The 13,838-nt window shown below is 38.4% G+C and overlaps 1 protein-coding gene across 1 annotated transcript in view; it reads right to left on the reverse strand.

The window, feature by feature from the left end:
- adamts7 (a disintegrin-like and metallopeptidase (reprolysin type) with thrombospondin type 1 motif, 7) overlaps positions 1–13,838 on the reverse strand; it is a 125,339-nt gene that overhangs the window by 24,851 nt on the left and 86,650 nt on the right. Inside the window, 5 exon segments of the mRNA XM_030128758.1 lie at positions 381–594; positions 2,226–2,352; positions 8,053–8,194; positions 11,540–11,784; positions 12,473–12,593. Coding sequence (XP_029984618.1) covers positions 381–594; positions 2,226–2,352; positions 8,053–8,194; positions 11,540–11,784; positions 12,473–12,593 — 849 coding nt within the window.

Genomic DNA, 13,838 nt, shown 5'->3' on the forward strand with positions numbered 1-13,838 from the left:
TACCTTATTGTACATTTTGAGAACATTAGCCAACCAGCACATTTGCCATTTGTATTCCTTTTCATCTTGTTAAAGTATATAAGATTTAGTACACTTTATTGCAGAAGCAGATATTTAGAAATTGTAGACCAATGTTACCTGAAAATAAGAATTACTGAATTTAGTTACTGTGGAATGAGTCAACTGTATCTACAGAAGGAGTGGGTCGCCTCAGAATTTACCTTTTTGCTTCCAAAGCATCCACGGGTGAGTTACTGTCACCTGTTTTGAGTGTCTCCACCTGAGAGTGGACTGGAACTAATAGAACTTTACTAATAGATGTTACTAAAGATAACACAGTGTATCTGAAATGTATTCTATCATTCTCCGCAAATACTGACCTTTGACCAGTTGCTGGTCGTCCAGTCTGCAGGGCATGGCATGTGTGTGTTGCAGGAGGTTACGGCCTCCGGTTTGGGCATATGTTCACATTCACTGGGCTCTAAGGCTTTCTGCTCGTCCACGCCAAGCGCTTGAATGCAAAGTACTGTCCTTTTAGCCAGACCTGAGCTCCCGCAGCTGGATGAGCATTTCTGCCACTCACCAACCCACCATCTACACATAGACACAAAAATGGGAAATGACAGGGATGCCACACATAGTCAGCTTTAGATGGATGTGTTCATTCTGTTCCTTACTGTTTAAATGTTGCATAGCACAACATTAGCAGCATTATGGAGTAACACCCCATATCTGCCCTTCCCACAGCCACCCCCCCTTTTCACACCATGTGCATGTGCAAACATTTTGTAAATATGTATATAATATTTTTTATTTTCATTTTAATCTAAATATATATAAATACTTATCAGCTAAAATTTACTTAGGGAGTCAAATGAGTGGCCATTTTTGTCCAAAAAAAAAAGTTATAAGAATTGCATAGAATTATGTTGAAATAATACTAATCCATTTGTGCACAGACTACTGATATTATTTGACAGTGGAAGCTATATTTTAAGAAATATTGGATTTTGAATAGCACGTGTATGTGAAAACTTTTGCTGGTGGACGGGCGTGACAGTGGACAGACGTGACATGGTTGTTATGGATCCCATCATACTGATGCTCGGCAGCCATGTCACCGTTTCCACAAATGATCCCTGTGAAAAACTAGGATCAGAATTATTTATTGTATAGTTTATCATCATACTAAAGAGGAAATAACAATATAGAATTGTTATTTCTTTATAAAATTGCTTATTATTAGAAAACTGTTGATTTAAACAGTGACGTGTGACATTCTTAATGTATGTATTGGCGTAACATAAGCAGGATGGATCAGCACCATACTCCATATTGCAACCTGTAAAAATAAAACATGTGATACGTAGTATATAATCTGGTAAGAAAAATTGGGGAATCTAAAAGAATAGAATATTTGTTTTTCAGGTAAATTCAGTTCAAATATAACTTGGCCATTTGTGACATGAAAATATAGCATTAATTGTGATGAAATTGGACATTTTCGACCTGAAAACATAGTTCATATGACCATCAACATGTTGCAACAGAGCTGAAATCCTGTCCATTTGCATAACTTGCATTTACCAACACAAAGTTCCTTTGAGGGTTCACTTATATTGATTTCTTATGCACAAAGACAGAAATAAGACCTCTAAGCAAATTTTAGCCATTATAGAAATAGCAGATTTCCTGGTTTTTCTTTATGTTTCATGTTCCCCACGTACATTTTCAGCCTGTCTTCCATCCACTTTATTTTTGTATTTGCTGCTGCCGACTGTCAGGTCTTGTCTTGTCTTATCATTCTTAATTGCACAATACCCATAATAAACCAAGTCACATTTTAGCTGCTTGGGCAAGAATAGGACACATTGTTACAAAGAAGTGAAAAATCCATGTTAACATCCACTGGCTGGGTGTATTTTTACTATGCAGACACAAGCTGATGTTACTCTATGTACAGGAGTTAAAAATAGCACTAAAGACTCAACATGACAAACAGTTTTTATTGACTGAAAGCAGAAAAACAGATATTCACTAGTCTGTAGTGATTAGAGTAGTTATAATTATTGGTCTATCATTTTAAACAAGCTCCAGGATCCCTGATTATTTTAGCCAAGTTTCCTTTTCTGCTGTCCGAAATAGGACATGGGGAACTCTAATGAGGTCAACCCTAGGAGTGACCCAATGTCCGTTTGTAAATAATGTCTCAAGGATGAACTCACATGGGTGGACACGGGTCCTTGTTACACCTGGTTTGGTTATCCTCAGGTCGGGTTAAAGGGTCACAGAAGTACTCCTCCACAATCCCAGTGGTCTTTTCCACACAGTGAACAATTTGCCTCTGAACACCTGTAATACCAGTGAATAGCAGTTATCAACAGCTGTGTAGACAAAACCCCTGAATGTGAGGCTGCAGAATTATTTACCACTTAGGAAAAAAGACAGTAATACAATCCTTGGGAGTGTTCAGACAAACACAAATCAGTTTCTTCCTTCAGAAGAAAAGATTAAAAATCCCCTTCTTGAATAGGATTAGCAGGAATAGGACTATGTTTTGTTACTTGTTATTACGAACTGTATCAGATCCAGATTTTTGGCTATGTGACACTAAGCAGAACATAAAGGCTTCGTCTCGAAAGGCTGTGACAGACTGGTCTCCTCCTCTGTTCATCATTACGCTCATCCACCTCCTTTCCACCCTTTCAGAATTGCAGAGACAGTCGTTCACCTGTCTACGCCCTTTGCGCTGAGAATACGAAGGGCCATAACGTGCATCTGATGTCGAATTTACACCTTCAAAGACAGCTATTGAAGAACAAGACAGCTTTGCAAGATTGAAAAACTGGCAAAAGGGAGAAAGATATAAAGGAGAAAAATACACAAAAAGCCAATGACTTGATTTTTTCAACTAAATACCATAAAACAGCAGCAGGAACAAACACTGATATATGGATATTATGATTTAATTCTGCCTCTCCCAAGCTTGGGGTTGTTACCAGTGGGGGTTTGGGGCATAACAAGAAGACTGAGGTTGCATTAGAGAATATGAAGAAACTGACTGCAGATGGACGTTTTGCTTACCGACTGATGTTCTGAGGGCAGAAACTGCTGTAATTGGTCCAATCAAGCAATCAACCGAAACAGAGGAGAGGCAGGAGAAATAAGTGCTAAGTGGTTCAAGATTCAAGAGTCTTTATTGTCATTCAACATATGACATGTAGAACGTAATTCCAATCCACAGGATCGATAGTGAAGTGAAACAACTTCAATATATAAATGTTGATTTGAACTACTTATATAAGATGAGTACTGTATCATCTTATCATAATAATTTAAAAATGTTTTTAAAATTTCAGAGACACTTGCTTTAATTAATAATGGATGGAGGAATCAAGACATCACAGTTTGTGAACTGTCATGTTGAAGCCATGTTGGTCTTTCAGAGTCTGAAGTGATCATATTCGGAAAAAGGCATAAAACTGTGGGAACAGAAGGGGTCAGAGGTCATGGACCAGCGAGCTAGAACAAGTGACCTTTATCAAGCATTGTGTGACAGACAAACGAGACTAACTCCCATTGTGTTGAAGGGCCTGGTGGGCCGTAAGTGAGAAAGTCCAGTATGGATCAACACACAGCAGGTTACCTGGATTATATGCACTGAATGATAATGATGCTACTGTGGTGGAATGAAAACAAAAGAAAACCAAAACAAAACTGGATGCTGTCTTTTGGGGGTGGGGGTTCCCCCTATTCTCACTTCTATGTGTTATATATGTTTTTTTTTGTTTATGTATGATATGACCCAATCCCCTGTTGTTTTTTTGTTGTTATGGTTGTTTTTGTCTAAGACAGCATTGTTTGTTTGTTTGTTTGCTTGTTTGTTTGTGTGCTTATCTATGCTGGTTTGTGTCTTTCTATATTTGGCTATTCATAAAGACACGTATGTGTGAAGGAACAGAAACTATTTTATTTTTTGTCACATATGGCAGAACCTTCCATACATGTCTCTCCAGCCTCTTGCTTTATATTTGTATTTATTCTTTTCCTATATGTTTTTGTGTGTTATATGAAAAACTCAATAAAGATATTGAGAAAAAAAAAAGCATTGTGTGACAGGTCATTTTACAGCCTTGCTAGTGTAACCTATGAACCACAGCAGGCAAGTGATCTCAGAAAAATAATTAAAAGATAAACCAGAACACTTACTAGAGGTTCCAAATAAAATGAAAGAGACAATGATGTCCTGGGGAAAACAACGGACTGAGCACATGTAGAGAGAACCTTCAGGGTAAATCTATGGGATCCAACTTTAAGATATTTCAGCATTGGTTTTATTTTGTAGCTGAGGCCTCATATGAGTTTGGAATAGCCCTTCCTCTCTAAGTAATTTGAAGTGGGGATGGCACCACAGTGCACCCTATGGGCCAGTCATCAATGGTCAAGGACCTATGACAGGCCACAGTCTGCTTTGGATTGAGTCCCCAGTTGCCAACTGTCTAACTCAACCCTTAGATACTGTATACGTAAAGCTAGACCTGAAAACATTGTCACTTTCTGGCTGAGGTAATGTTGATTGCATCTTCAATGTTTCCCTCACTCTTGATTATGTGGAGTATGTCAAAATGAAAATACAATGGAAAGATGACTTCACCAAGGCATTTGACATCGTGGAGGAGAGGACAAAATGTGCATTAGCGAATAGACTCAGCAACAATGTTCCTGAGCAAAGATATTATTGCTGAGAATATCATAATTAAAAAAAAAACAAAAAAAAAACAAGAACATTGTTATTTGTGACTTGTGTGTTAGCAATAATATTCCTCTCTTCTTGCTGCACTTAACATTCCAACATCCCCTCCCCAAATAATTTCTTTGGTGAGCAAAAATCAGTAAAAATGTAGACATTAAGGCAAGTCATTATGCTTTTTTGAAAAGTGGATAAGGCACAAGTCATAGTGTGAAACTCATTCATTTAGCCCTTATTTAACTTTAGTGCAATTATACAGATATTGCAAGAACCACCGACCAACTGACATCTGAGAAGGAAGCTGTCAGAGATCTGTACATTCCAAACACAAAGAATTATTTTTGGATCTCTGTACATCCAAAAAACATTCAGAAGTTTTATAAAGCTGTGTGTTCTATATTGGGATGAATGTACCTGTTCAGAACGACTCATTATCTGAGATTAACCTGTGTTTTATTAAGTTTAATATGGCAAGAATCTCTCTGTAAATAGCTCTATTCATTGTTCCTTCAATGATATAAAGTCTGCTAGAACCACAGGAAGAGAAACAGCCCTGCACCATGATACTTCCACCTCCATCTTCACTGTTGGTACAGTGTTATTGGGCTGATGTACAATGTCATTTCTCCTCCAAACACGGTGTGTTGTGTGACAGCCAAAAAGTTCAATTTTGGTCTCATCTGACCAGAGCACATGCTCATAGTAGTTCACTGGTTTGTCCAAATGTTGTTTGACAAACTGTAAATGAGCTTCAACGTGTCTTATTTCCAGTAGTGGAGTCTAGCAGGCTGAGCATGCTCAGAGGTCATGGTGGTGGAGTGCATTGCTTACTGTCCTTTCTGTCACACTTGTACTTCAGCTAAAATTTACTTAGGGGGTCAAATGAGTGGCCATTTTTGTCCAAAAAAAAAGTTGTAACAAATGCATAGAACTGTGTTGAAATAATGCTAATCCATTTGTGCACAGACTACTGATATTATTCGACAGTGGAAGCTATATTTTCAGAAATATTGGATTTTGAATAGCACGTGTATGTGAAAACTTTTGCTGGTGGACGGATGTGACATGGTTGTTCCAGATCCCATCATACTGATGCTCGGCAGCCATGTCACCGTTTCCACAAATGATCCCTGTGAAAAACTAGGATCAGAATTATTTATTGTATAGTTTATCATCAGACTAAAGAGTAAATAACAATATAGAATTGTTATTTCTTTATAAAAATGCTTATTATTAGAAAACTGTTGATTTAAACAGTGACGTGTGACATTCTTAATGTATGTATTGGCGTAATATAAGCAGGATGGATCAGCACCATACTCCATATTGCAACCTGTAAAAATAAAACATGTGATATGTAGTATACAGGGTGGGGAAGCAAAATTTACAATATTTTGAGGCAGGGATTGAAAGACAGTGTATGACCAATTAGTTTATTGAAAGTCATGAGAATTTATTTGCCACAAGAAAATTTACATCATAGAAAATGTTTTTATTCTATGTGTCCTCCTTCTTTCTCAATAACTGCCTTCACACGCTTCCTGAAACTTGCGCAAGTGTTCCTCAAATATTCGGGTGACAACTTCTCCCATTCTTCTTTAATAGTATCTTCCAGACTTTCTCGTAATAGTTTTGCTCATAGTCATTCTCTTCTTTCCATTATAAACAGTCTTTATGGACACTCCAACTATTTTTGAAATCTCCTTTGGTGTGATGAGCGCATTCAGCAAATCACACACTCTTTGACGTTTGCTTTCCTGATTACTCATATGGGCAAAAGTTTCTGAAAAGGCATGGATAATAGTGTTAGGTATGATTATGACATCAATATATGTTTGGTTTCAAAACAATTGACGTAGTGCCTGCTGAGAAAAAACAACTAAATGTTCATTGTAAATTTTGCTTCCCCACCCTGTATATGCAAGAAGGAAAGGAAAGGATTTCATTATCATACAATGTTTGCTTTTGTTTCCTCTCCATCATAATCTAATGACTGAATGTGAAAGATGAAAAAAAAAAAAAAAAGCATCATTCAGTAGATGTCTGTACTGCATCATATGACAAACACAGCAAATATTAAAGGACTTCATGCTTAGTTTAATGCCACTACATTATAAAACGTAGTTTTGATATTTCTTTTTCTATTTAAAGAATGAATGGTCCTCAGGTGTTTAGATTTAGGACAGCATCAAAGACCCAGTTTTTGCTAAAAGACTTTTCTTTTATCTCTTGTTGATGGAACTACTTGTGTGTCTTATCTGTCTGAATGAGCCAAACTGATTTCAAATTCAATTACAATCAGATTTACCAACAGAAACTCTCTCTGTCTCAGAGTTATTACTTTCAAGCAGACCCCCTGGGGGGGGGGGGGGGCAACCACGGATGACCACATCCACCCCCACTGCCCTATCTAGAACCCCTCACACGGAAAGAGGGTCCCCCTGGCCAGTCCCCCTCTCACAGGGCCATAACTCCCCCACACAGCCCCCACCCACCCAAAACCCACTGATCAGCCCGTGGTATAAGGAGGTAAAGTCAATTCCCCATCCCCTCCATCCACATGGGGCCCAAGCCACTGTCCCTGGGCACCACCAGCAGGCAAACCCCCCCATGGCCATCAGCAAGCAGAACCCCAGGGCAGCAATCCCCCCACCATGGAGGCAGGATGGATTGACAGAGGCAGAGATAACCCCCAGAGGTGCCGAAAAGCCCAGGTCCAGACCTGACACCAGGCGCCTGCATTGGATTAAGATCAACTACTGGAGCCCAGATCAACTCAAAGGTAGCCCATTGGTTTTTAGCCCTCGGCCAACTGGCCAAAGGGGTATTGTAAGCGTTTTGTCGTCTGGCGGTGTTTTGTCTTTTCCAGAAAATTCCACAACGACACATGGTAGAGGGGATTGACAAGAGATAGGCTTACTGTCAACTTTTATTATTTATATATCTGGATTTGGTGAACCCCCATCTTGTCAGTGTCATTTGTTCCAGACACAGACCCCACAGTTGTTTTCTTTCTTGGTTGGATCTTGCCCACAGGTCGTTAGTGGTCATCAGGTGCACCTGCCATGTTTCTCCTTACCTGGCTGTAGTTAGTCAGTTGAAGTCTTTAGAAGGAGATTGTCCCTCCCACCTCAGTTTGCCCCACCCCCCATCCTGACAACTGATTCCCATTTTTAATACATATAATTAATTCTTGGTAAAATCATCATTTTGACCGTTGCAATTCTACCTATAAGCAATATGGGCAGAGACGTCCATAAGGTTATCTGTCAATGATTTCAGGAGCGACTTATTTCTCTTACCTGTGCCACAGCTGGTACTGCATTCTGTCCACGAACCATATTTCCAGAAGAAAACTGAAACAGGCTTGTCTTTGTCTTCAGACACATTCTGATTGATTGTGTACTCATAGCGCACACCTGGATTGGTCTCCTGAAAAAGAAGCTGTAACACACACACACAAAACATTAAAAAGACTGTTCAAAAAGAAAATGATTAAAATTATAATTAAAGAAATTATTCAAATTAAAAAGTAGGGCTGGGCAAGTTAACGTGTTATTACCGTATTAATGCATTCATTAAATAACACTGACAATTTTTTTAATCTCATATTAATGCCGTTTTATTATAACTCATATTTTTCTGCCTCTGCTTGTGTGCATGTAGCAATTAGCTCGGCAGATAGACAACAGGTTTCCCAAGAAAAGCCGGACGCCGAAAACTTCTGTCCAAATCTTTTACTTGAGACCCACTGTAAAACTGCAACATACATACAAAATATGTCTCAGTTCTGTTCATTGCCTTAGTAGATTTACATGGCATTATACTTTTAAATGAATGGGAAAAAGATCGCTAACTCGATGCTAACTTGAATTGGAAAATCTATAGACATGCTAACGATTAGCATTTACAGATTAATTTAAGATTTACAACGTCTTTTTATTCAGCAACAAAGGTTCACATCAGAGATATTTTATACTATTCATTCTTACAACAACTGAACATAAAATACTCACAGGCAAACGTTTTTCGGGCCTTACAAACAGAGTGAAAGAAATGTATCTGTTAGTTCCAGTGACGTGCAGTCAGAGGAGGCAGAGCCTCCCTTGTCAATCATGAAAAGAAAAAAAACTTGACTATAAAATATAATAAATGTTGATTGTTGTCAGCTGGTATGTCCTATAAACTCATTTTCCGTTCAAATCCGATATTGTTATTATTATTATTTTTTTTTTTTTTGTCAATTAGAATAGCAGAATTTCCGCATGCTCCGTTCAAATACAAGGAGGAGATGCGCCGTGAGGCAGCGCTGTGCTGTGCCTCCCGGAGAACTGTCTACTCCCCTCATGAACTCTGCTGGTACCCGATGAAAATATTGTGTCGCTGTCCCTCTGTATATCACAGTTAAAATGCTTTCAAACACTGTGATTATATGCCCTATCCTTCCATAATCTGCATAACGTATGGAATGTATTTCTGTAACGTGTTTAGGCTCGCAGATTAATCATAAAACCGCAGTGAAAAAGTCACTAGGGGAGGCAAACAGTACCCCTGCCTCATGATAGATGGCGCCTGTGAGTCCACATATTCATGTGCTTATAATCTTCTTTGTTCTTTTTTTATACACTTTAATTCACCAGGATCTGCGCATGGATTTCATGTACAAATAAAGGTAAGACCATAAACTTTTTTTATTTTTAGTTTGAAATGGCTCTTTTTGAAGGTTTCCTGTTGAGTTCCTGCCAGTCTACCTATGCTGACTTGATGCAGAGCCCATATACCCAGGCCATTCCCTTTTGCTCACTCTCTCTATTCCAGTTTCTCAGGCCACCATATATTTGTAGATCTGGCTCTGAAAGAGTCAGTGCCTCCCCAGCCATGAACCCCACTGCACGTCACTGGTTAGTTCTTTCTTATGCCCAAACTGGCTATGGGAACACCGCAAGGACAAAACATACATTAGTCCAATTTATTCCTGCCACTAGAGGGCCCCCTTTGCTTGCTTTTAACAACTGAACATCACATATTATTGGGCTTATTAGTATTAGTACTTATTAGTGGTCTTACGACCCCTGTCAATCACTCACAACTGGAAATAAACTGGTGTGGACATGAACATGGAGAAAAGTACCAGTCCTTTACATGGACATTTTCATTATAAATGTCTTCAGATGGTGGGGTTGAGAAGGACAAAGTTGTTTGTAAGCACTGCAATGTGGATTTTTTTTTTTTTTTTTATCACCAGAGTACTTTGAGTCTGAAATATCACTTAAAGGCAATACACGCTGTTGATGCCAGCAACCCCCCCATATAACTATGCGATTAATTGTGATTGATCACAGAAATCCACGCGATTAATTGCAATTAAAGATTTTAATCGCTGCCCAGCACTATTAAAAAGACAATAAAAGACTATTCACACTGGACTAGTGTTAACTGTGGACCTCTAGTAATGATGTCCGTTAGTTAATATGATCTTAATCCTACATGAATCTGTTTGATTGGAAATATTATCAGGGAGGTCGTTTTTCTACATATATTTTTGTCACCTTTCCCTGTTGAAAATTAGGATTACTACACCAACACTACTTTACTCAGTCTAAACAAACCATTTGACTGGCATTTCAGATGCAAATTCAGTTTTCAGAATTTCTTTCACAGTAGAATTTTCCCAGCTGAGAATGACAAAGCCTGTTTTGGCAAGTCTAAATAAATGTTTTGACAGCATTTCAGGTGCTAATTCATTTGAGCCATGTCGCTGCACAGCATGGATATCCATTGGCAGAAAGAGAAATCTAATCCGAAGAATGATGTCTCAGGAGATGGCAGCATGTGGTAGGAACATTTTTCTACCTTCCTACAGGCTCAGCTGATACAGTAGAGAGGAGCCTTGAAGGCGTAGATTTAAGTAAACCAGACTTTTAGTATCCCATGTGAATGTGCAGAACAAATCACAGATGCGAGGGAGGGTAATTTCTAAATCATACATGATCTGCTGGTAATACTAGTCCCCTGCAAATAGACTTAAGATATTCTTTTTCATTCTGGTGATAGGTCTGTCTGATTAGTTTGTATTTGTTAACAAATCATTTGTCTTCTGCAAAGCACAAGATGTAGTGTTAGTGCACATGTAAAACATTCTTGGGGGAAAACTTGAATTTGTATTTCACAAATGGGGAAACAACGCAAGATATTAAAAAGTCACTGATGTACGCCATTGTCCAAATGTACATTTTCAGTGTGTAGTTGCAGTGGGTAGATTTGGCTCTAGTACAGTAAAGGTCCATTTATGCTCTATGATAAAGATGCATACATATAATTCTGTTCGTCCTCTGGGAGCCTGCAGATGGCCAAATGGAGAATATGGAGCAGTATCACCAGGAACCATGGGGGGGCAGTGTTGAGATTTGAAGAGATTCATTTCCGAAAATGGCAGAACTTTTCAAAGAGCAACTGTGTTGAGTTGGTGAAAAACTACCTACATATTTACGACATCTACCCTTGTCAATATCAACATTGGTCAAACGTCCTCTATCGTCACCATGTTTGTTATTATTGACTTTCTTTTTCTTCTTAGCTCAAAAAAACTTTGCTCTTCTTCCTGTTATTTGGCCAATATGCTTATTCAGAGTGGCACCCTCTTGTGGATTGATTGACTAGCGCTAAATCCAACGCGATAGATGCATGAAAGTATAAAGGCAGTGGCACTTGACATATAAAACAGACAAATAACATAGACAAACAAATAGCAGAAAGTGTGATTATTCCAACAGAAACTGAATATCCAACCTGAATCCAGAGTGGTTCTATGGTTGGTCCAGGAGAGGTCAGGTTCTCCAGATGTCCTGTCCTTTCATAAGTGAACGTTGCTCCAGCTGCCTTGTACTCGCCATTCCACTGAATCGTCCAGCCTCCGTTCAGGAAATACTTGTTGGGGTTGTCACTTCGTAGCGCCAAGAAATTCCCAGCTTCAGCCACCTCCTCAATACGGATGTCCCACGCTCCCTCTGGTATCAGTCCAATGTCTACATAACCTGAGACATTACAGTGGTGTTTCTCATGAAATGGTACAGAATACAGCACAAACCAATGTTACAGCATAATACCATTAATTATCATTTTCAATATTATAACAAATGTGGCAAATCATTACATATGATAAAGTGACTGAGCACGTCATCAAACTAACAGTAAGAACACATATATTTAACCCCTAAAGACCCACAACTCTTTTTGCCACAACTTCCAAATGATTTTTTTGTCTCTCCCAACTGTTTTATCACTATTTTTTATATTATATTTTACATTTTTCAGTAAAAATCAGGTATTTTTTTCCAATATTTAATTTACTTATCATATATGTTCATCAAAGCTCAGAGTAAATTCAAAGGTTATTATATCAAAACAACTTTTTCAGTAAAATATGTCTTTTACTGAACATAAACAGTGTGTCTATCAACTGTCATTGATTAAACTCCATGAGATTTACTGATGAATCAATGTTGCAGAAGATGACGGTGTTTCAGTGTTCACTATGGAGCCTCTGAACGTCCAAATGGGTCATATCTGATGACCATGAAAAGATGAAGAACTGCATTTTACACCAAGTATTTCCCAGTGGTTCAACAGGTATTTAACAGTTTAGATCAAAGCTTTTGGTCAGCGGTGGATGTTTGGGTCTTTCTGAGTTAAGACAGCAGACTGTTTTAGTAGAAAACATACCAAGTCCTTCACTCTCCTCAAAGGTTCTTTTCACTGTTGTACAGGTTGATCCATTACCATTACACACCCCACAGCGATCCTCCACAGCATTTGAGCTGATCATGAAGTCACAGCCCACATTCTGTAATAACAATGACACTATTAAACATTGACAAAAAAACGCACAATGATGACTGACACTGGACATTTAAAGGTCGATATGAATGGAAATGGAAAAAGTCAAGTAACTGGTCGATATCGTCCCCAACTCTCCTCCAAATATTTGACATTGAAAACCATTATATAGTTGAAATAAACTTAAACTACATCATAAATGAGATAAGAGCTGAATAGAGCATCTAGTTTATGGACATAAATGAATCATTGATCATCAAAATGAAAGTGATTCATCAAAAAACTCAACATCAAAATAAAGAACAAAAATCTACATGTGGGTGATGCAAATTGTAAAAAGTCCTTTAAGGCCAATCTCCATTAACAAGGTTACAATATTATGGAGTAATTCATGAATAAGACGTCTGATTATTTCTTCTGAGTAAGTGCAGATCCTAGCCAAGCTTATCATTACAGCATCAACTTTCTCAGATTTCAAATACAATCACAACACTGTGTTGCTTCATAATGTTAAAAAATTGAGAAAATATGATTAGCTCCTCTGCTACCACTAGCTGCACACGCTGTAAAACAAACATTGAACGAATGGATGAATATAGAAAGACACGAGCTCAGCCCTGAAGTACCTACATTAAAACAGCAAAAAAACAGGCATAGTTTTAGTTCTGAGAACAACAACTCATCACATGATATATGGAATGAAGTTGTGTTATGACAAAATGTTGAGGACATTACTGAAAAAACAATAGAATAAAAAAACAGGAATTCACTTTCACACAGTAGCATTTATATTGGAAGATTTCAGCCTTTGTTCATTAACCATTAATCCCATTTTGAGAATAACAAATACAATATTAAAGGTGCAAGCAGCATTAGGTGGGACCTCGCAGCACGCCTTCCGCCTCCCGTGCGTTCCACCTTCCGTGACCGTCAACACCTCAGCTCCACTCACACCTCTCCGTCCTGACAGCAGCCCCCACCCTTTCGTGTCAGTCCTCCTTTCATGTCTACAGAACACCAGTGGCCATCTGCTCAAACCACAATCACCTTTTAATGAGACTTGTATTTTGAAAAACCCTACTGTGTGTGCATGTGTGTGTCTGTGACAAAGAATAATTTTCAATGAAGTAAAATTGTACAAATAGTCGAGCATGTGGTCATAAAAATGAAAAGAAGTTATTTAATACTCATTGGGCCGGATCTATCAAAGGTTTGCGCGTATTAATACGTGTGCAAACTCATTGCACGCGCA

The sequence above is a fragment of the Sphaeramia orbicularis genome, chromosome 3, assembly GCF_902148855.1.
Source record: "Sphaeramia orbicularis chromosome 3, fSphaOr1.1, whole genome shotgun sequence".
NCBI lineage: Eukaryota > Metazoa > Chordata > Actinopteri > Kurtiformes > Apogonidae > Sphaeramia > Sphaeramia orbicularis.